The following is a 22,713-nucleotide window of genomic DNA, read 5'->3' as shown; positions in this document are numbered from 1 at the left end:
GGTATGTATGGATAATACTCGACTCTTCTATAGTTTAACCGCTACTGCTGGGACTGTATATTATGTACTTACGGTAGTACTATCAAGCCTCTTCTTCCAAATAGATTTCATGGAAACCTAAAATTCGCATGTTTGATTGACATTTAGCCGCTAATATACAATCATCCAAGATATATTTATCTATCGCAGGTTCGGTCTAATGTCCCGTTATACTATATAGATCACATGGCTTCTGGTACTTTGAGATCATACTAACGGCGAGAAGGGAAGTGTGTTTCAAAGAAAAGGGATGTTTAGCCGGGAAGTTAGCGTCTAACATATATAACCGAGTATCAACTTAGATGCACAGATGGACATAATTAATCCTTGTACGGTTTGTACCTACTTGACTCCTCAGTTTAAGTTAAGGAGTCCTTTGTTTACAGCTTGTACCGTTACATTCAGGAGCACCTCCATGTCGGCTCATTACTCCCTTGTTATTGAACAAGATTCAGTTAGGAACGATAGTTCACCGTATCTTGAAGGTCTTTGTTTACCGGATCCAAGTTCTATTGTGCTCTTCATGACCATCATGTTAAGTGCATTAAGTATAGTGGTATCCAGCGTATATTTGAAAAACCAACATTTATATACAAGCTGTACAAATATCATGATATTCACTTTGGTAGTCTCCTTCCTAATGTTAGTCTGTACGGAATACACGGATCGGATTCTTGTTGGCCTGGCACCTGTTTAGTAACTGGATGAACGCTTTTTACGCCTGGTATTTCCTAGTACCATTAGTGAACTCATTTGGTCTGATCCTAAGTACGCAGTGAGCTAAATAGATACAAGGAACTTGACAAGCATTACTAGATTTATATAAACGACAAAAAGACATCACGATTTTAGATCGGTTGGTACAGAATATCAAACCTAATACTAATTAACTGAGTTAAATAATACAGGGTTGAACTGTGGGTTAGTTTCAATGCCCAAGGCAGAGCACTGGATTGGATACCCAGGGAACTGTGCTCCCATTAATAAGAATCATAATATAAGTCACCAGGCATGCAATACCAATCAGATAACAACTGAAGCTAGACTCCCTGTTACACATTATAAAATGGGATTCCTAGGTTTATATAAACTACCTTTTTCTGGGGAGTATATACTACGAGTTGGACTACTGGTTTAGATCTTGAAGGTCTTTGTTTACCGGATCCAAGTTCTATTGTGTTAGCAGAGCATAGTTAAGATGATAATTATTGTAGAAATAGAACCAATTGAACACCATGTATTAATATAACAAAGATAATCAGGGTAATCTGGGATCCTTCTTGGCATAACGTTGTGTAGTTAGATGTTGCGTATCCGAGGAAGGCAGTGGCTATAGTAAGTAAATATAAAACTAAACCAGACATCCAAGCGGTAGTTAAATAACTATAACTCCAGTTATACAATCCTCGAGTCATGTGAATTAAAATACACAAGAATACAAAAGAGGCTGTTGTAGCATGCAACATCCTAAATTCCCATCCTGCTGCTACTTCTCTAACTAGATGTTGAACGCTAGCAAATGCACAAGATGCTTCAGAAGTATATCTAAACGCTAGAGTGATACCTGTAATTATTTGGAGTACAAAGGTCATTGCAACTAAGAAACCAAAATTATAAGATGAATTTAGATTTAGAGCACACCGATAAAAGACAAGGTGTGCCCGGAATAGACTCATAGATAGACACCAAATGAGTTCACTAATGGTACTAGGAAATAGGAGATCGCGTTAGTTCTTGGGAAAACGACTTCCGAACCACCAATATAGATTGGTACAAAGAAGTTACCATATCCTCCGTACAAAGCCGGCATTAAGAACATAAAGATCATAGCTAGACCATGTATTGTAATTATCACATTATAAGTAGATATTGTCTCTGTACAAATGATCCGCGAACCAGAACTGTATAACTCAAATCGAATAAACAGAGACATTATAGTACCTAGGATACTGAATATGACTCCAGTTATGAGATACAGACAACCAAGTTCTTTATGATTGCTGTACACCACCACCCCACTGGACTGCTTAAGACAGCTAAAAGTGTTGGATTTCAATATCCTACGACATTAAGGTTATTCCACATCGGTTATGTTCTAGGCGTAATATATGGATTACTGTTATCACTCGTATTAACAGCGAGAGAAAACTACTACTCAGATGCTAGTATGATCAGTACCATCGTACTGGGAGTAATCATCTCTGAGACAGGATTATTTATAAGCTTTTTCTGGGGAGTATATACTACGAGTTGGACTACTGGTTTAGATCTTGAAGGTCTTTGTTTACCGGATCCAAGTTCTATTGTGTTAGCATGGTTTCGAGAACACTCAGTCTATCTATGAGTCTATTCCGGGCACACCTTGTCTTTTATCGGTGTGCTCTAAATCTAAATTCATCTTATAATTTTGGTTTCTTAGTTGCAATGACCTTTGTACTCCAAATAATTACAGGTATCACTCTAGCGTTTAGATATACTTCTGAAGCATCTTGTGCATTTGCTAGCGTTCAACATCTAGTTAGAGAAGTAGCAGCTCCAACGCTAGTCTAAGTCTCTAACATACCTTTTACCTACAACTGTACGGAACGTAACAAACCTCCAGGCAAAGAACTTGATATTCTGTTCTAATTCCCCGTGGTAAACACAGTCAACGAATGGCGGAAGGAGCATTTATATGTTATGCAGTGTCATAGGAGATATACTCTATAATTAGCATTCATCTACAGCTACGGTAACTGTTGTGTTTAAATAGCGGTTAACCTTTCCTTTTCCTTACGTACTCAGGGCATGCAATACCAATCAGATAACAACTGAAGCTAGACTCCCTGTTACACATTATAAAATGGGATTCCTAGGTTTATATAAACTACCTTTTTCTGGGGAGTATATACTACGAGTTGGACTACTGGTTTAGATCTTGAAGGTCTTTGTTTACCGGATCCAAGTTCTATTGTGCTCTTCATGACCATCATGTTAAGTGCATTAAGTATAGTGGTATCCAGCGTATATTTGAAAAACCAACATTTATATACAAGCTGTACAAATATCATGATATTCACTTTGGTAGTCTCCTTCCTAATGTTAGTCTGTACGGAATACACGGATCGGATTCTTGTTGGCCTGGCACCTGTTTAGTAACTGGATGAACGCTTTTTACGCCTGGTATGTATGGATAATACTCGACTCTTCTATAGTTTAACCGCGTGTTACGACCAATGCTCAGTGCCTCCAGCTGCTCGACAGACACATGCACGTGCAAAGCTCATCTACTTGATGAGAGACTCTTGCGAGGCTCAGACCGTCACTCCACCCTTTGATTCGATGGAGACGGGAGGGCTCTACGGTTGGAAATCGGTGAAAACTGCACACAAACACAGGAGCTGCTACGAAGACAGACCGAACATGTAACATGCAGCGTTTACCTTCTGCTCCACGTCGAAGACACGTCAATCCAGGAAGAGACACACTCTCCACACGCTCAGATGCACGAAAAAAGCGTCCCGTCTGCGTGCGACAAGTCGCAAACAGGCTTCTCCCAGAGATTGGTCCCCTCCCAGTTCCACGGGGGCTTTCACTGGAGTGTCAGAGGTGTCGGTGGAAAACCGAGGACTTTCATGTTTGAAGTTAACCCGCTAACAGGAACCGTGCTCCAGACTCCTTCTCTCTAGTGCACATCCGGCTTCGTATAAAGTACTAAAAACCTAGACCACGTGAGAATTTCCGTCACCGCATGTGAATACACCGGATGTCAACAACTGCACTTCTGCGTGGAGATACACTTACATCCACTTACGTATAGAGACACGAGCAGAGCTGCTAAGCTCCCCCCATTCAGGAAATAATCAGTTCTTGCAAATCCGGCTGCATGCCCCGTGACAGAGCCCGTTACTCGAGAGATCTCGAGGGTACAGAGAGCGCAGCATCGTTCTCCACGCCTGCTGACGACGGGAGTTGTCTCGACAGCGCAGTTCACACAGGAGTAGTCGAAAGGTCGTGTGACTTCCACTTGGTGAAGAACCTTGAAAAGACTATCCTGACCGGTCAGAGTTGACGGATTCTCGAGAATTCAAAAAGCAGTGTCGCAGAGTGCTGAAATCCGTCACTCTTCGCCGTCTGAAGCAACCGAGTTGACGTTCGCTGTTGAAGAGCGACGACAGCCGAAAGTGAGGTGGCGAAGACGCAAGGCAGACAAAGAGAAGCAGCAGCAGCAGAGAAAGCTGGCTCTCTGTAGGATTTTTGTGAACTCTGCGCAGGGCTCAGACTCCTAAACCGTTTTTTTTCTGCAGACTCCTCAGCTCGGATTCAAAGTACGCAGCAACCTAACGGGGGAGTGGCACACATTCCTGGACTTCTGTAGTCGAGAAAGCCGCTAAAAAAAAACCAATTCACTCCAGACGAACGCGAGAGCTCCTTTCCTTCGACCCAAAGTCCACAGGGAGAGAGCGAAACTCCGGAAAGGGCGTTGTCCTCGAGGTGGCGGCAGAGGAGACTAACAATGAGGAAGAAGAGTCCTTCGGGAGTCCACAAAACTTGCTTTTCCAGAACAGGAAACCTTCCGAAACGTGAATCAGGCTTTCCCTTTGGAGGAGCATGCCTAGCGTGGAGACGCTTTCACAGGAGAAAACAGAGTCGCGAGGCGACGTTCACCTCCAGAGCTTGGTGTTAAACAATCGAAAAAAGTAAAAAACTGTTGCGTCCCACTGCACTTTCGCGCCGAAATTAGACGACCACAGAGAGACGAAAACGTTTTCTTCGGGACTTGTCACATGCTTTTCCTGGGGCGCTTTCTAGACTCTCGGGGTGACTGCTTCATGCCATGCAGCGCTTTGTGTTTCCGCCCGACTCAAGGTCTCTTGTCCCAAAGATGGTCGGCTAGAAGGCCAGCTTCGTAGTTCCCACGAATGAGAAAAACGTCCGGAGTCCCCGACAACGTTTTCCAAGAGTATCCCTGCTTTCCATCTTGACCCTCTCCTTCTTTCTGCGAATCCGATTGACTGCATTGCTCATGTGCAGCGAAAAAGCGCGAGCACACGTTCACATGCCTCTCTGCTCTTTGTTCCAGGTGAACTTCAGCTTCACCCTTGATTCAGAAGAAAAGGAAAACCGTCCTCTTCGTGTCGCTCTCTACTTTCTTTCCGCGCGTCGCTTCTCGTAGAGTTCAAGAGACCGCTTCCTCTCTCTCTTGTGGTTCCGGTTTCTACGGCGCAGCGAGGCAATCGTGAATTCTCAGCGAAAGAGAGAGCAGCTGGAGGTACGGACTTGCCCCTGAGAGAAGCGGAAAGGAAAAAACGAACTCGGGGAAACGTGATGTTCTCCAGTCTCGCAGAACGAGTTTCGAGAGTGAGACAGCAGCGGGGAGACCGATCAAAACTCTCAACTGGGAAGCATGCTTCGCGCGGAAACAAATCCCCTCGATTTCTTCTCTCTGCCCACCAGCCTCTACGCGACAGAGAGACCTGAAAAGTGGAGGACGGAAGAAGTCGAGAAAAAGAGGACGCAAGGCGAACGAGAGACGACGAATCACGAGAAGATGCGTCCGCTCTTTGACGACAAACGAACCAAGGAATGAAACGCATGGGAACACAACGAAGAAGACAGCAAGCAGCTGGAGAAAGCAGTCGGAAGACAAGTGGAGAAGAGAAATTGAACTGACCCTGAAATACTGCGAACTCCTTCTGTGCGATGTCGTTGATCACACGCGCCTTCTGCAAGTCTTTCAGGTGGGGAGAAACAACGACCTGTCGGATCATCTGAAGACGCAGAGAAGCACAAACATAATGAACACTAAAGGCAACAGGAAATTTCACGCTGAATTGACAGCTGCCGCTACAGATTTTGGGATCGCAGCTTCTCGAAGCCCCGCTCTCTCCGGTAAAGGTACACCTTGTTTCCATGCCAAGCCTCACGTGTACCGCAATATATATATATATATATATATGTTTATTTATGTTATTTATGCGCAGTAGCTTTCTGATCCCTTCGTATCGACCTGAAGATAGATGTTTGGATGTAGAAAGACATCACAGAGAGGCGCACAAATGCGCGCGGATGCAGATAAACGCAAACACACAAGTGCCAATATTTTCTGGACGTGTGTACCATACCGCTGGCTGCAGCAGCAGTGCAGCTTCCCGGTGTCTCTTGACGCGAAATTCGACCCCTCTACTTTTTCCTTCTCAGTCTTCAAGAAGGCACCTTTCTAGCGAAGCGACAACCACTTCGCAGTTGCATGCACGCGGCGTTACTCTGATTTCCCTGTTTTTCTCTTCTTTCATTACTTCTGTACTCACCTCTTGCAGAAGAAGACAGACATCCCATCCTTGGCTGATGACGTTGTCCACCTCGGAGCTGGCCTGTGTGACAAGTCGAAAGAGAAGACAGAAACGGGGAAGAAACCGATTTCTCTTCCAAGAAAGAAGCCTCCGAAAAGGACCTTTCGCTTAAAAAGAAAACCACTGCCTCTTCACACCGGAAAACGCATTCAAAAACAGAGAACACACGCCAGTGACACGCTAAGAGACTCATGTACAAACAGCCGTTCATAGATATACGATATATATATATATATATATGAAGATACGTAGAAGATATATCCCTCTCTCTCTATATATATATATATATTAGCACGCCCATGGAAAAAAAGTATAACCACTTGCGAGATTGCTTAGATTAAGGAAGGAAGACAAAGTTAGGGGATGCGTCGCCAGGGAGAGGCGGAAGAAAAACTAAAAAGCCGATGCTCGGGCGCAAACAAGGAAAGCACATCAAAGCAAAACGAAACGTGAACCGCATGCTTCTATCCCCATATTCACGAATGCATATATACATCTACGCGACTCACACAACTTCCTCTCTGCATGCAGACATTTATAGAATTTTTATACATCTATACATATATATATATATTTATATATATATATATATTTATATATGTATTTATATTTATATATATATATATTTATATATATTTATATATCCACAGAGTTGTGTTTTCGTTCCTGAACGAATTCCTGAGAAGGGGTTCCGCACATCTGCGCGTGTGGGTGGGAAGATACCGACGAGGACTGAAAAAAGAAACGAAAACGGTGAAAACGTTTTTTTCTCGCGTACCTGACTCGGAGAGGCTTGACAGGCTCGAAGGAAATCTGTGACAATCCGAGCTGGTGGTTGCTGAAAAGCAAAGACAACAGTTCTTCCACTTCCTTCATTTCTTTGCGTTCTCTTTCCTTCACCTTCTCTGCCTTCTTTAACTCCCCTCACTTCTTTTGTTTCACTCTTTCCTTCTTTGCGCGAGCGTGTGCAGCCTCCAAGGAGGAGAAGGAAATACACTGTTTTTCCATCACAACTCAGACACAACGAAGGAAGAGATGAATGCCGATTCTCGGAGATGCATGAGGGCGAACAACAGACCGGCCGCGCCTCTGGCGCCTCGATAGAGAAAAGAAGAAAAAACGAGGAGAGATCCCCCCGGGAGCGCCACTTGCGTGAGCAACTCTGGCCATCTCCGTTCTTATTCGCGTTTGTGCCTTCACAAATAAAGTAGACTGTATGACGTGATGTTTATCCGAATTAACTTGCACATGCGTGAACGAGAAACGTCGAAAGTTGATGTCTCTGAAAAACAATACGCCGGCGAGGAACGAGGAAAAACGAAACGCGAGAGAAGACATGAAGACAGAGGAGACCGGCTAAACCCCTCTGTCCGAAATAAATGTCCTTCTCCACGGTCCTTTCTGTCAGCGTCCATTCAGACACACATATGCATGCATGAGCAGAAAAATGAATATATCACATATAGAGACATACATATTTGTGTACCCACGCATATGAAGATATGTATAAAAGTGCATACATGCATACACACATATATAAATATATGTATGTATGTATATATATATATATATATATGGAGATGCATGCAGAGCGCTTGCGGGTCTGAGTCGTGTTTGATGATTTCGCGTTCGAGTCTTACTCCTGCGACTTCAAGGATTGCGTCTTCGTGTAAATTGTCGTCGTAGATGCTGGCGGCAGACTGAGGAAGGAGAAACAAACTAGAACATTTTCCTCTTTCTAGGGGAGTGAGAGACAGTAGCGTCTCCCCACAACGCAAGAGAGAGGCGGGAGACCGTGAGCGGAGAAGAAGAGCGGACAAGTGCTGAGAACTCCGGCGGCACCGTCCTCGAGTCACGCGAGTTCAAAGGCTTGAATTAAAGCAGACGAGCAAGGAGACAGGCGCGTCCCTCGCGAGACACGAATCCGACAGAACGGAGACAAGAGAAAAGAAGGAAACCACAAGGACGGAGTCGAAACGAGAGAGACAAGATGCACTCGTACGACCGAGTAGAAGGACGCGCACCAGCGCCAGGTCTCGCTCGCCTTTCATGAAAACCGAACTGCTCCCTGTCAGAGCGCACCTTGAGGACGTGGAGTCCAGACGAAGAGAACTGTGCTTGCCTGCGAAAGACAGAGAAGAAGAAACGTACCTGGAGAAGAGTGACGGCGCGTCGCAGATCTCCCTGAGAAATGCGCAGAAGCGCGTCCACTGCCCCCGAAGTGACGACGAGGCCTTCGCTGTCGCAGATATGTCGAATGCGAGCCTCTTGCGCGTCTCGGGCAACCTAAGCAAATAAAAAAGAATTTTCAGGAGAGAGAAATGGGGGGAAAGACACAGGGAGGGAGGAGCCAGAAAGAAAAACCAGACCAAGTTCATGTACGGAAGACGTGGAAGAGAAACAGTCGAGGTAAAAAAAAAGGCAAAGAAAATCCGGACCGGAAGCCGGGGGAGGGGGAGTGAGAAAGAGGAAAGAAGGGGAGACCGGAAGCAAGCAAACAGAGGAACGCACCACTGACGAGGGCAGGAGCCATCGCAGAGCATCGGGCCGCCTGCATGAGGTGATGCCGGCAAAGAGAAGAAAATCAACGAAAAAGAGGAAGCATAAACGCCAGAAAAATTTAAAAAGAGTAGAAATTTCTGTATAGCCACAGACCTACAGTCAGATACATATGTATATACACATATATGTATATATGTATATGCGTCTTGGGATAGAGATATTCATATGGAAAGATGAAGACACAGAGAGACAGATCGCCGTGTTCGAGACTCAGGCGTATGCAGGAAAACTAGACAGGCCTGCAGAAGCAAAGTTACAGAGACCTGAGGAAGAAGCGAGAGGGAGAGAGTCGTTTTCAAACGAGATGGAGGCGGCCCTGACAAGGGAAGGCAAACGGCAGCTTACAGGCTCGAAGCGATGAGGCGAGCAACGGGAGAAGATCGGGTCGATGATTCTGCGTAGAGAGAAAGGAGGCCAGAACAGAACGGGCACCGAGACAGGAGTGCATGCGAGGGATCGGAGGGCAACGAAGGCGCAGAGAGATCAAGAGAAGCAGCGCCCAAACTCAAGGCAGCGGCTAAAAAAACGAGGGGGGGTACAAAGTAGAGAAAGAAAAGAAAGATTAGAGACGAAAAGAAGCGAAACGAAGCAAGGAAAACACTCAGAAAGAAGAACAGAGAGGTAGAAGCGGAGAGAGAATGAAGAAGGGGAGAGGGACCGAAGAGGAGAAAGGAAGTAGGATGACGATGTCGAGCAGAAAACGCAGAGGACAGACGAAGAGAAGGAGCAAGGAGAAGAAGGAGAGACGAAGAAGACGAAAGATCAACGACAAGACAGGAGAAACCACGCAGCGAGGGGGAAGACAACGAGAAAATCTTTGCGTTTCGTGGAGAGACAGCAAATATTGTGAAGAGACGCACCTGTGGACGTAGTTGCAGATGATGATGAAACGCGTAGTGCGCGAAAACGCCTCCATGATTCGCCGTAATGCAGACTGGGCGTCTTGGGTCATCATATCTGCTTCGTCGAGAATGACAATCTTCCAGGTGGGCATTTCTCTGGAGAAGAGAACAAAAGACGACAGAGTCGAGAATGAACTGGAGAGAAACGACAACCGGAAACGGAGAGAGAGACAGCAGAGTTTAGAAAGGGATGTGCAGAGAGGGCCCAGAAAAAACAAGAGAGGGCCAAAAAGAAAATCGAGAAAAGAATCCATCACCAAACGTGACACACGAGAAGAATGACAAAAAACTCTCACCTGCCGGTTTCGGGGTTGATTTTCCCCTTTGCAATGTTCGTCTTTGTGTACTGTTTGATTCTCTCCCTCACGACCTTGATGCCTAGGCAGATAAAGAAAAGGAAAACTCACAAATAAAATCCTCTCAGAGTGTCTTTTCGCGGGCCCCACCACAACTGCTCACAACGTTCATATATCTATATACATACATATAAAAATGCATTTATATATATATATATATACATATATATGTATATGGATATACACGCATGTTTTTTTTTCGCCTCCTCGTTCCCGTCTTCTCTATCTCTCTCGTCTCGTCTCCCTCGCCCTGTCACCTTCCTTGTATCTCTCCTTCTCTCTTCTTCTCTCGTCTCCCTTCCGGCCTTGCTCGCATCGCTTGTTTCCGCTTGCCTCTGTCGTCTGACGCATTTAGTTCCAACAGCCTGTTCTTCGCTTCCTCGCGGCTGCAAGGCGAGAAGAGAATCGCGCAGGAATTCGGAACAATGTCCAGGAAGAGAGAACAAAGGCAACAAATGACAAAGAATGGAGAGGTGAAGGACACACCGAGACAGCGAGGCGAAGCGACGTGCAGTGGGAGAGTACAGAGGTCCACGAGTGATGGCCAGAGGCGAGTGAGAGGAGCAGTGAGAAACACGAGCGAAAAAACAGGGAGAAAAAGAAAGGAAAGAGAGAGTGAAAAAGAAAGAAGAGATAGAGAGAAAAAGCAAGGAAAGAGAGAGAAACCAAGAGAGAGACAAGTGAGAGAAAGCGGAAGATTAAGAGACAACAAAAGAGAGAGAAAAGGCGCGTTCCATCAAGGCCGAAAGGAAGGGGGGGCAAAGAGCAGACGCATGCATCAGCAGTGAAGCATCCTTCGAGAAATATCACTAGAAAATAATCAGAACAGTCCGAACAGAAAAAAAAAGGAAATGAGCTGACCCAAACAATTCGCGAACGAGAGCCAAAGCAGCCGACGTCTTGCCAGTTCCCGGAGGGCCGTAGAAAAGCAGATGAGGCATCTGCAGCACCAGGAAAAAGATTTGGAAAAAACACCCAGGCGAATGAAAATTTCTTCGCTCCGAACACAAACGCAAGGACACCCGCTGCTGAGAAGCTGAAAGCCGTGAAGGGAAACAGACGCAACACAGCGTAGCCACCCATATATACATATATATATATATATATATATACGCATGTGAATACATATGATGCGATATAAATATATGTACTTATATATTGGTATGCGCATCTATATATACCGGCATAGAGTTCAGACGCGTTCAGGGATCTCGTGTTTTCTGAAGAATATCCAAGCAGAGGCGCAGACACAGGTATACTGAAAACCTTCAGAGGAGCTCTAGTACTGCGATACTCATAAAGGTTCACATCTGCATATATACGTATATATTTAAACTCATATATAAAGCGAAAGAGAATGACGCCAAAATGTATACATATGTATATTCATTTCTCTCCCTTCTGCTTCTGTACCAGGATCGCACATGCAGATATATATATATATATATATATATATGTGATGTACATTCAAGTGATTGAGAAGGCACACTTAGATCTATAGAATCAGAAGCCGTTTGACATGGGCTGACAGTCTATGTACAAACAGAAGAGAACACTCTGGACGAAAAGAGAGACATGTAACTCTATGTGGATGATTGTGTGTCTGCGTGAGTTTTCGTTTTCCATGTTCCGTTGTCTCTTTGAGAGTGTACAGAGTGCCGTATTCCGGCTGCATTGGGGCTCGTGGCTTGTCTTCGCTTTTCTGAGTTGCCTCGCACTTACGTTCCCGGTCTCGAGAATGCGTCTGAGCATTTTCTTAGGCTCCACCTGGTGGGCCATGTCTTCGACGCGCCGCGGGCGGCTGTGAGAACAGCAAGCGACAGAAGAGGCAGAAGCAAAATCACAGCAGGATTCACTCGAATGGGGAGAAGGACGGACGAGCAAGGAGAGAGAGAAAGGAGAGATGAGAGGAGACTCCCGGAGAAGGCGGACAAGAGGATGATCGGAAAGTCGAGCGCGATACGCGAAAGAAGATCGAGAGGGGGAAGGATCGAGAGAAGGAGAAAACGCACCGAGACTGAGAGATGGCCACCACAGAGGACAATAACGAGAGGAGAAGTAGCGATGACAGCGACGCAAACAAACGTATAGACGCAGCGGAGGGAAAAGCATCTCGGCACATACAAAAGCAGAGGGAAGAGCTGGAGACGTAACGAGAGGAAGAGAAGAGAGGAGGACACGAGCAAGAAGAAAGAAGCAGTTCAAACAAAAGAGAAGAGAAGTAAGGACCAGCTGAAGTCAAGAGAAAGCAAGGCGATCGACGACGCGAGCGGGCGGAGGCGTTGGGGGAGGTCGAGGAAGAAGCACGGCGGATCCAAAGGTGTCTGGAACGTCAGTTTGAGGCGGCGACGATCTACGAAAAGAGCGTCAAAAATAAAGGAGAAAGCCAAGCAAACGTACTATTTCTCGACCCAGGGAACCACCTGGGCTGAGGAGACTCGGGGAGGGGCTGCTGTCGAGAAAGGCGAAGGCGCCTTCTCCACGGAAGAAGCAGAGACTGCGGCGGTCATGGTGGCGTTGACAAAAGCAGAAGAAACCAACGAGAAAGTCAGGAAAGAGATGCAGAAAGAACTTCCTCGCAGAGCGGCGGGGACAGCGACTCGCGAGGCTCCCGCAGGTTTCCGAGACGAGGACTCGACCCGCCGGCCGGTGTATGTACACTCCAGGACTCCAACGTCCGGGCGAAGGCTGCGAGACTTTTGTTTGGGAGAAGCTCGAGGAATTTCCAACGGCGGCGGTTTATTTTTCGTGGCAGGCGCCGAGCTCAGATCTAACTTTACTCTTGGGACTTGCAGACGCGAAAAAAGGTAGGCAGGAACCGCGGGAAGACGAAGGAAAAAGAAGAAGAGGGCCGGAGAACGTCTTCACAGAAAAAACGGCAACCAACAGAGAAACCAGGAGTGCGACGACTTTCCGCCGCGTGTGCAAAGGCCCCTGTCTCGCCACCCGCTCAGGTGTATCCTTAGCCGCGGTTCCCTCGCAGAAACAGCTGACACTGGTTGGGTGGAAGAAGAGAAATCGTGGAAACAAGTAGGAGATCTGCTCCTCGGACGAAGAAACTGAAGAAGTTGACGCCAGGACAGAACGAGAAACAACGAAAGAAGAGAGAGAACAGCGAACAGTGTGGAGACACGAAGGGCGGGCGAACGCGCGCACATCTTCAGCTGCTCGGCGCCGAGGTGTAGAGACACCTCGCTGTTCGCCGAGGAGACCCGGCGCGAGATAACAGACCCCAGAGAATCCGAGTACGGTAGAAAAACACCCGTTTCAGTCTCAGTCTGCAGAGAAGATGGCTCCAGGAATAAAAAACGGAAGCTCGGTAACCGGTTACTTCTTTCTCCCAGTGCCGTGGCCAAGGCAAGCAGTTCCGCGCTGCAGCGCCTCTCTCGGCCTGCGTCTACAGCTTCTCCAGCGTGGTTGCGTGTGCGTCTGCTGAGGTAAAAGCGAATCTTCTTCAGCGTTTTCCAATTTTCTTGACATTTTTCTCCCTGGTTTTGAAGAAGAGGGGCAGGAGAGAGAGAGCGAGGACGAGCAGATTGCCAAGGTTTACGCGATGCGCGTCTGCAGAGGGGACGCCTTGGCCGCTGTCGACTCAAGCTGCGACAAGATTGCACGCGTTGTGTCTCTCCGCGCGAAGCAGACGTAGGTGAAAACGGGATTGACTCGCCCGGAGTCGAGACTTTTCTTCGTTTCGTTTCTCTCTCTCGTAGGCTGGCTTCTTGGTTTCTTCCTCTCCCTTTTTCGCCCCACTCTCTCGTCTGCCTCGCAGACACCCTTCCCACAAGAAAGAGAGCAATCAGACAAAATTCTTCCGCCCCGTCTTCTTCGACAGGTATAGTTCTTTTCTTCTGCAGTGCTTCTGCACTGCCGGAGGAGAAGGCGCAGAGGAGAGAGCAGCGCCAAAGAGCAGAAGAAGGGAGGCCGGGGAGGGGAATCTGCAGCATTTATCGGATCTCGATGCAGGCAATTTGACTCTCTGAACAGAAGAGCGCCGGGCAAGAGGGACGCCTCGGCGGAGACAGGGAGGTGAAGCAGCAGGTCCCCGGTGGAAGTTTCGTCGCCTCCGTCATTCGCTTGGTGGAGAAAATGGGAGAAACAGTCTTCGTCGCCTGTGGCGCGCCCACTGTGTAGAGACACCTCTTCAGCGCGCTAGTTCAGACTGAATCGACAAGCCATTCAAAAAACTTGGTCGACGCAGTCAGTGCGGGTGGACGCATGCCTGAAGCAAGATCAGATGTTTTTATCAGGTTTTGGTACCCTCGACAGTTCGTGAGGTGTACATGACTCAGAACGCAAGTTCACGTGGAATGCCGCTGATGACAGGTGTCGAGGGAGATGTATTTGCAAGTGGGACTGCGTCGGCATCAACAGCACAGGCGAATCAAGTTGAGGTGGACATACACCGCAGCCAGGTTGGGGTGTATGTACAGATGAGCAGAGGCGCGCATGACTCCAGGCCTGATTTGCACTCGATTACAAGTGGCAGCAAGTAAACACTGGGACTCCCACTGTATTTCTGTTTTCTTTGCGTCTAGCCATGGCGCCAGTCTCTCGAGTCTCTCCTCGTCGTCTTGCTGCTTCTTCGGGGTCGGGCGCCTGCGGAGCAATCTCTTCGTCCGCATTCGGTAGCGCTTCGAGTCTGCGAGATGCCGGCGGCCACAGTTTCTCACGAAGCCACTCCTCTGGGGTGTCTCTGGCAGCCTTGTTTTCTTCGTCGGTAAAGCCAGTGTGTCCTCTGTCCGCGTCCTTCTTCTCTTCGTCGTCTGCCTCTTATGCCTCACATTGTCAGGCCTCCTCGAGACTCGTCGCTTCTCAGCCGTCGCCTTTCTGGACTGAAGCACCGAACTCTTCTGCTCCCTTGTCGTCGCACGTAAACCGAGGCCCTCCTGTCTCTGATCTGTCCTTCTCTGCCCAGTCCTTCCCCACTGCCTCGTGCTCTGCCTCGCCACTCTCTCTGTCTCCTCGTCGTCCGCGGTATGCCCTGCTAGCCAGCGAGTCACTTGCATGCGGCCAAGCCGTCGCGAGTTGTCGACCACCTGGATTTGCTCCTTCTGTTCGTTTTTCTGTCTGGAGATTATGCGAAGCTTCTCGGTCTCCCCTGTCTCGTCCGTCTTCTTCATCCCAACGGAGCTCTGCTTTTGCGTCGGCGGCGAGTTTCGTCGCACGCGTATCTGCCCCCGGTCCTTCGATCTACTTCTCCCTCACCAGTTCGCCCCCGCTTTCGTCTGCGGCTGCTTCTGTCTGGCCTTCTGGGGGCTGGGTTCCGGCAGCTAACTCAGAGTCGAACTGCTTCCTTTCCTCGGGGAGTTTCCACCGTCTCCAACCGGGAGGGAGTCAGCGCGAACCATGGCGGCTCCGACCCTCCGCGAGAGACGCGAGGTGTACGTACACCGCAGCTGCAAGGCCTCGGCGAAAGGTTGTGGTCATCCCTATGGAGACGAAAGCCGAGTCTTGTTCTCCTTCAACCTCGTCAACAAGGGAACCGGAGAAGGTGGGCCCAGAAACATCGCAGAACTTGCTTCCAGTCGCACCCCAAACTTTGTTGCTGCGGCGGAAGCTTTGCTGTTCTCTTTCTTCTGTTCTTTCAGTCTTGTGCTGTTGCCTCAATCTGGCGAGCCGAAAAGGGTACCGAGAAGGCGAGTGCGAATTCTCTCAGTGCACAACGGTGGTTCTGGATCGACTTCTGCTTCATGGCTTTCCATGAGTTTCAATGTAGCCCAGCGTGGACTATCGAATGAAACAATGTGCTCCAACGCTAGTCTAATTCTCTAACATACCTTTTACCTACAACTGTACGGAACGTAACAAACCTCGAGGCAAAGATATTCTGTTCTAATTCCCCGTGGTAAACACAGTCAACGAATGACGTAAATAGCATGTATGTGTGTCCGAAAAACCAGAATAGATGTTGATATAAGACACTATCACCCCAGAATACATAGAATCATAATAATTCTGTATTTACATGTAAATCTAATAAAACCATACCTAGTCCACCTGTTGAGATAGGTCCATCCGTGGACAGTCCCCGCCTGGAAAGGTTCCGCTGTATTCTCCTTCGGGTCCCTGTTCTCTTTTTCCTCTCTACTTTCGTCGGCCGTTCAGGCATCCGTCCTGCCAGCCCGTCGGAATTTCAGAGTGCGTGGCATATCCTGCGCGTTTGTCTTCCCTTTTTGGCTTGTTTCTTCAGCAGATTCTTCTCCCGCCGCAGGCCTCTCTCAGACGCCTATCTAAGCCGGAGGCGATTGCGGCCTGTCGCAGCCTGCGGTATCTCCCCGCGTCTGTACCGCGAGACGCAGACTACTGCGAGGCACTCCTTGCGCGAACAGCGCGCCTTTCTCCGTCGCTTCTCCCCATTGAAATTCGCTCGGTCGCCAGGACTCTCGTCTTCTCTCTTCCCCCTGCCTGTGATGTGCGTACACTCCAAACGGCGCTCATGAAGCAGCTGCTCCACCTCCCTCTGCATGCGTACGCGGCCGACCACCCCCGAGTCCTCGCGGACCTCTTCTCGCTTTTCCCCTTTCTACCTCTCTCCGCCGTCACCCCACCCAGCAGTCTGGCCCTCCCTTTCTCCCGAGGTGAACAGAGAACGGACACACATACGCCTTCTTCCTCTTCGTCTTCCTCCTCTTCTCCTTCCTTGAATTCGTCTGTGACCGGTCTTCCGCAGCGGCGAAGGAGGCGCGCGTTGCGCTACGAGGCTTTGTGCATGTCTCCTGCTCAGCGCGAACTGTCTTCGGGTGTGCTTCGCCATCTGGTGGAGGCCTTCCTGAAGTTCCACTTGCCACTGCGCAAGCAGCGAAGCCGGCGGGAAGGACCCGAGGCCGCAGCCCCGTCCGCTCCTGCCTCGCCCTCGACCTCGCCCTCTCTCTCGGCCTCCGTCTCAGCTGTGTCTGCGCAAACTTCTCCTTCTTTTCAAACTTCGAGTGGCATCCCATCTCAGTCTGTGTCTTCTGCGGTTCGCGAGGCCACAAGCAAAGACGTTTGCGAGGTCCTGGTCTGTCTGTCGAACTTCGAGTTTCTCTTTCGCCCGCGAGACGCGGAGTTCCTCGACTCCGTCTTCAAGCGCCTGGGAGACTTCCTGACTTTGCGAGGTTTCGACGGCTTGTCGGGCAAAGGCGCGAGTCTCGTTCTCAACGCGTTCGTGCTCTGCAGACGGAAGCACAACCACCTGTTTCACCAGATTGCGAGGCGCCTGCCCATCTTGGCTGCGAACATGACCCCCAAGGACGTAGCCCTCGCTGCGAACGCGCTCGCGCGCGCGGAGGTTCGCGTCCTCCCGGCCTTCTCAGCTCTTTCGGGCAGAGCGAAGGAAACGCTCGAGGCCTTCCAGCCCCAGGACTTCTCCAATCTCTTGAATGCGTTTGGGAGACTCGAAATCCTCGACCTCGAACTCTTCAACCTCGCAGCTCCCGAGGTCAGACGCGTGTACAGGCTTCAGAGAGAAACGAGATTCATCATGTGAAAAATCGACTGACGTCTATGCGTCTCTTCGAACATGCATGGGTGTGCGCAAAAACTCAGAACTACATCTCCGGGTAAAGATTTACATATCTGCACTAAAACATGCAAACAAGTGCACAGACGTTTGTTTATTTCTCCGTTTATCTACTTATATATCTATATCTATCTATATATATATATATATATGCATGTATGTGTATTTGTATGCATGCGCCGAACCATCTCGTTTGCATGAGAATGTCTCGGCTTGGAGCTTGAAGCATCGCAAGTATCGACAGGGAAATGCAGATGAAAGGGTCTGAAAACTCGCGGTGTGCGTCCGCTTCCAGTGATTCAAGTGAGGCGGGAAGCAGATGATGGAGGCAGGGCGACTTCTTGTGGCGGTGAGACTCTTGCACGGACGCGTCTTCTGCTTTCGAGCTCGCATCGGGCTCCGGCATGGAGGGCAAAGCTGTCAACAGAGCACACTCAAAGAGAAGCGCAGAAAGCAGCAGTCGCACAAGAAAGGCGACGCGCAAGTCGCTGCGCGACAGTGACTCGAGAGCGCTGAACCGAGAGCGACGAAACGGTGCCTGGGCGTCACGCCACTTTGGAAGAGAAGGACTTTGGAGAGCAGCAGCTGTGTTGTTGTTGTCTTCAGATTTCGGCTGGGATTCGGGACTACAATCCGCAGCATCTGTCGAACATTGCGCATGCATACAGCAAGGTGTCCGTGTCGCAGCCGGAGCTGTTTTTTCGAATTGCAGAAATGACGCGACGGTCGATCCAGAATTTCTCCAACAGAGAGCTCGCGAACCTCGCCCTCGCGTTCGCGAAGATGGACATCCAGCACAAGGGGCTGCTCGTCTCTCTCGCAGACGAAGTGTTGTTTCGTGGAACTGCGGGTCTTGCTTTTGGGTCCAAGTTCCACTTTGACTTGCTTTCTCTTCAGCAACTGTCTTCCGCCTTCTCCCGTCTTGGCCTCCACGACCCTCGGCTCTTCTTCGTCCTCACGCGTCTCGCCCGAGACGGCGTTCGACGGTCGCTTCGCTACCGACTGCTCGCTGGAGACTCCGAGGGCGCCGATACCTCTCTCGTCGCGTCGTCTGCTTCTGCTGCTTCCTCTCCGTTGAAGACACCGTGGATGAGTGTGAAGTGGCGTCGAGAGTACGAGGCCCTGCGGGAGTCTTACGCGTTGAACGGTCAGATGCTGGCTTCGCTGCTGCTGGCGCTGGGGAAGGGATTGGCGTCGCAGGCAACGGGGCCTTGCGACCAGGCGTTCCAGTCTGTGTGTGCGACAGCGATTCTGCGTTTGGAAAAGCACTACTCTGCATGCGCGGTCTCCCAGGTGGCGCGTGCATGTCACCTGCTGGGCTTGAGGGACATGCGCGTCCGGCGTCTGCTGGTTCGCGAGGCGCTTCCGCGACTGCCGCAGTTCCCGCCTACTGCGCTTGCGCATCTTCTCTCGAGCTTCGCCAGTCTTCAGCTGTACCACGCAGTCCTCATCAAGCAGGCTCTGCAGACGGTTGCGCTGCACCTCGCCGCCTTCTCTGCAGCAGAGGTCGCGACGATAGTGGTCGCCCTCGAGAAACTCGGCTACCGCGACAGACACTTCGTGCGGAAGGCCGCGAAAGTCATTCACCGCAGACGCGACGAGCTAGCCACCAGCTTCCTCTGCGGAGTCGTGAATGCATGCGCGAAACTCTCAGTCGACGACGACATCCTCTACGAGGCGCTCTTCAAAGACCTCTTCTCTCGCCAGCACCTCCTCTCGGCTCGCGAGGCCCTCACGGCGCTCTACGCGCTCCTCCTTCTCGACGCGCGAAAGGCGGACCTCGCGTCCTTCTGCGACGGAGAGACCAGTGGCGAGGAAGAGAAGCAACGAGCGCAGAGCCCACAGTCCGAGGGCGCGCCGACGCGGACAGACGAAGCCGACGGACGAAGAACTGCGGTTCCCGGGGCGAGTGGCGCGGGCGAGATCGAGACCTCAAAATCCTGCAGAGGAGATCAAGGTCTCGAGAAACTAGACGGGTCTGGAGTGAACGTGTCGACAACTCAGATTTCCATACAAGAGCCGCAAGTCGTCCTTCCCTCTCCTCTCTGTTCGTCGCCTCTCTGTTCTTCTCCTCTCTCCTCTTCTTCGTATCTGGAGTCGCATCAGGGACTGTTGCATGCGCTGCTGCGCGTGGCGTATCGTTCGGAGACGCGACTGGACATCGGTTCCGTGACGCGTCTCCAGATTGTGGACCTGTATTTGCGCTTGCTCCGGCCGCCTGCGTTTGCCTCTTTGCCGTTTGACTTGAAGGCCTTTCTGGCGCGCGCGCGTCGCGTGGACCTCGCGCAGCAAGACTGTTTCTCGCTCTCTTCCAAGCTGCACCGAGACGTCTCCTCGGCCTTCCTGCGCATCGGCCTCGTGCACCGCAGCGAAGTTCAGCTCGGGCCGTTCAGTCTGGACATCGTCCTGGGCGACCGGCTGGCTGTCGAGATCGATGGGCCTTCCCACTTTTACCGAGAGACTTGCATGCGCGTTGCCTCCTCGCGTCTCAAGCAGCGCCTCCTCCGCGAAATGGGCTGGACGGTGCTGCCGGTATCCTTCTTTGAGTGGAGACAACTCGTGACTCCCGAGCGAAAGGTTGCGTACTGTGCGCGCTTCTGGCCGTACGTCCTGAGACTCGCAGACGCGCGTGAAGCGACGACGCGCGAACCCCAAGAAAGGTTTCGTACCTGCCTCACCCGAGGGCGAGAAGCGAATGGGGACGCAGGGAGCGACGGCGGCGAGGTCGAGGAGGAAGACGGAGCGGATGCGCCAGAGGGAAAACAGGGGATGCGGCGGAAACAACGCGATTTCTCAGAGGTGTTACTGTGCCGCATGCCTCGCCTAGACGATTTTTTGTGGCTCATGGATCAACAGGGAGCAACCGTCACTCGGCAGATTCTCGCTGACGCAATGAATCGCTACCGGCGCCTCCTCGCGCCCACGGGAGACACCACGCCACACCAGAGCCTCCAGACCCTGCTGTCTCCTCGGAAGGCCCTGTTGTCTCCGCCGCCCTCGCCGGCCGCTCTTCTTCTGCCGCCGTCCGTGGAGGATGGAAAAGAAGTTTGGGAGCAGATGAAAGGGAAGCGTGTGAGGCAGAGTCCCACTATTAAGGGACGCAAAGGCGCGCGAGACGAAGGCGCGCGAGAAGAAGGCGAGGGAGACGGCGGCGAGGAAGACGACGGCGCGGACGAGAGAGAAAGAGGCAAAGGCGGAGTTCGTGAGGACGAGAAGCAGCCTGGCCATCGCAGGACAAGAGGGCGAAGGCGGCCGTTCGAAGTCGAGGAAACGGTGTTCCATGTTGTGCGAGGAAAAGGGCAAAGGGGAGAGAAATCTGGAGGTCTTTCTGGAAGGGAAGACGTTGACTCAGACACCCAGGGTGCCGTTGTCACGCAGGTCGTTCGCCCCTCACCGCTCGACCACCTGCTACTTGCGTCTGATGGTGACAACTCCGAGAAGCGGTGAATACGCGAGACGCCCGAGACGTGACGTGGAACGGAGAGCGAAAGCCTGCGCCTTCGTTTTCTTCTCTTTGCTGTCTGAGACGCTTTCGTGCTGTTTTTCCGAGTTCCCTGTGGACCTCTCGTCTTGCGTGTTCACTCTGAAAGTCTCTGTTTCTCAAACTCTTGGGCGTGTGAGGTTCTCGCGGTTCCTCCCCTCACCACAGTCTCCTTGCTCTTTGCTTCCTTTGATCTCGTGCTCCTTCTCGTACTCGTCCTGGCCTTGCTTGGTGCCTCGCTTTGCTCGTTGCCTTCCTTTCGTTTTTTCACTTGGGAACGATTTTCGCTTGTCACCGACCCGTTTTGTCTCCGTTTCTCTACCCCGCGGAAAGCCCCGCGACCCATCAAAGACGCTGAGGGCGTCTTGTGGCTCTCCTGTTGAAGACTCGTGACCCGAGGCCGATGGACTTCTCTTCTGCCACTGCGCGTTCGACAGGAACTTGCAGTCGCGAACCTGCAAATAAAGGTGGATGTGTCGCCGCTCAAGTAACGAACGGCATTTGATTATGAACAACCAGATAGCTCTGTTGCTACCTGGACAGAGTACAGAGAGAATCATGCCATGCACATGCAGTCAGACGAATAAATGGAGCCGCCTTCCATTCGCTTCTCGTTCCGTTCGGCGGTAATTCACAAGGTTTCTTCACGCTGGGATGGCCAGCACGGGCAGTGAAGGATTTGAATTTGCAAAACACGTTTGACGGTATTCTTTGCATCTGGAATAAAGTCGAAATCCAAGAAGGAGGACGAACCCTTTACAGGCCATTTGATGCATCGAAGAGCACATCTTTTCGACATTTGATACTTGTGTTTTCTTCGCTTATGTGGCAACTATGCATGAGTCACACTTTGCATCTTTTACGTATCTGCTTGCACGCGCAAGCTGAACATTGGTGGGGAAGACAAGTCCACATTTTCCGCTTTCCTGCGAAAGCAAGTGTGAGCACAGGATCGCCTAAAACCACGTCCAACCTCGGTTCTCTCGTCGGTGTCTCTGCCGGCATCCTTTTGTCAGTGTGATGGTATAACAGGTGTTTCAGATGAAATGGCTTCTCTATCACTGTGAAAACAGCCGCTCGTTCAGATACTGCGTTTCCTCACTGTATCGATTCATGGTGCAGGTAGCGCTATGGTCATGGACTTCTCGAGGCATGTTTGTACGGAGGAACTAGTAGGTCCTGAATCGAGAAGCGCCTGCTCAAAGCAGCTCGTTAGTGTCGGCAAGTGAGAGGCGGAACAAGACTATCGGTTCGTCAGGAGTGGTGTACACCACCGCCCCGGCGGACTGCTGAAGACAGCCGCAAGCGTTGGCGAGTCAATATCCTGTGACCACTCTCGAATTGCAACGGAAACGGTTAGTTAGAATCTGAGTCTCAGCCTCGTTTTGACCGGACAGAGTTCCGTTGGAGTGGTACCTGACAACGTGACGCGAACGGAAGAAGTCGGCTGGGGTGTCAAAAAAATCCCTTTTCTCTTGCACAGAAACCTCTCTTGCACAGAAACCTACACCCCGGGGTGTCTAGACAGACACTGCGGGGAACG

At 50.4% G+C, this 22,713-nt stretch overlaps 4 protein-coding genes across 4 annotated transcripts; 2 read left to right on the top strand and 2 right to left on the bottom strand.

Annotated features, from left to right (window-relative positions):
- Positions 1–1,045: 1,045 nt before the first annotated feature.
- On the bottom strand, positions 1,046–3,242 carry TGME49_237130 (cytochrome b, putative). The gene is made up of 2 exons (XM_018780483.1): positions 2,910–3,242; positions 1,046–2,262 (listed from the first exon to the last, which is right to left on the bottom strand). The coding sequence occupies exon 2, from the start codon at positions 1,713–1,715 to the stop codon at positions 1,245–1,247; it is 471 nt and encodes a 156-aa protein (XP_018635772.1). The 5' UTR covers positions 1,716–2,262; positions 2,910–3,242; the 3' UTR covers positions 1,046–1,244.
- On the top strand, positions 2,033–3,174 carry TGME49_237120 (hypothetical protein; the record flags this gene model as incomplete). Its single annotated transcript, XM_002369023.2, has 2 exons — positions 2,033–2,315; positions 2,963–3,174. The coding sequence occupies 2 exons, from the start codon at positions 2,033–2,035 to the stop codon at positions 3,172–3,174; spliced, it is 495 nt and encodes a 164-aa protein (XP_002369064.1).
- A 1,273-nt stretch (positions 3,243–4,515) lies between the features above and the next one.
- TGME49_237110 (replication factor C subunit 2, putative) lies at positions 4,516–14,019 on the bottom strand. The gene is made up of 13 exons (XM_002369022.2): positions 12,592–14,019; positions 11,914–11,992; positions 11,053–11,132; positions 10,525–10,577; positions 10,132–10,213; positions 9,794–9,931; positions 9,279–9,327; positions 8,523–8,657; positions 8,012–8,071; positions 7,150–7,209; positions 6,330–6,392; positions 5,693–5,789; positions 4,516–5,304 (listed from the first exon to the last, which is right to left on the bottom strand). The coding sequence occupies exons 1-13, from the start codon at positions 12,699–12,701 to the stop codon at positions 5,237–5,239; spliced, it is 1,074 nt and encodes a 357-aa protein (XP_002369063.1). The 5' UTR covers positions 12,702–14,019; the 3' UTR covers positions 4,516–5,236.
- A 130-nt stretch (positions 14,020–14,149) lies between these two features.
- On the top strand, positions 14,150–22,454 carry TGME49_237100 (RAP domain-containing protein). The gene is made up of 3 exons (XM_018780482.1): positions 14,150–15,682; positions 16,382–17,608; positions 18,296–22,454. Exons 1-3 carry the CDS (start codon positions 14,729–14,731, stop codon positions 21,134–21,136), a joined length of 5,022 nt encoding a protein of 1,673 aa, XP_018635773.1. The 5' UTR covers positions 14,150–14,728; the 3' UTR covers positions 21,137–22,454.
- The last annotated feature ends 259 nt before the right edge of the window (positions 22,455–22,713 follow it).

This window comes from Toxoplasma gondii, chromosome X (genome assembly GCF_000006565.2).
Source record: "Toxoplasma gondii ME49 chromosome X, whole genome shotgun sequence".
Lineage (NCBI taxonomy): Eukaryota > Apicomplexa > Conoidasida > Eucoccidiorida > Sarcocystidae > Toxoplasma > Toxoplasma gondii.
Note: the sequence above shows the minus strand (reverse complement) of the source record. Positions and strands in the feature narration are given on the sequence as shown.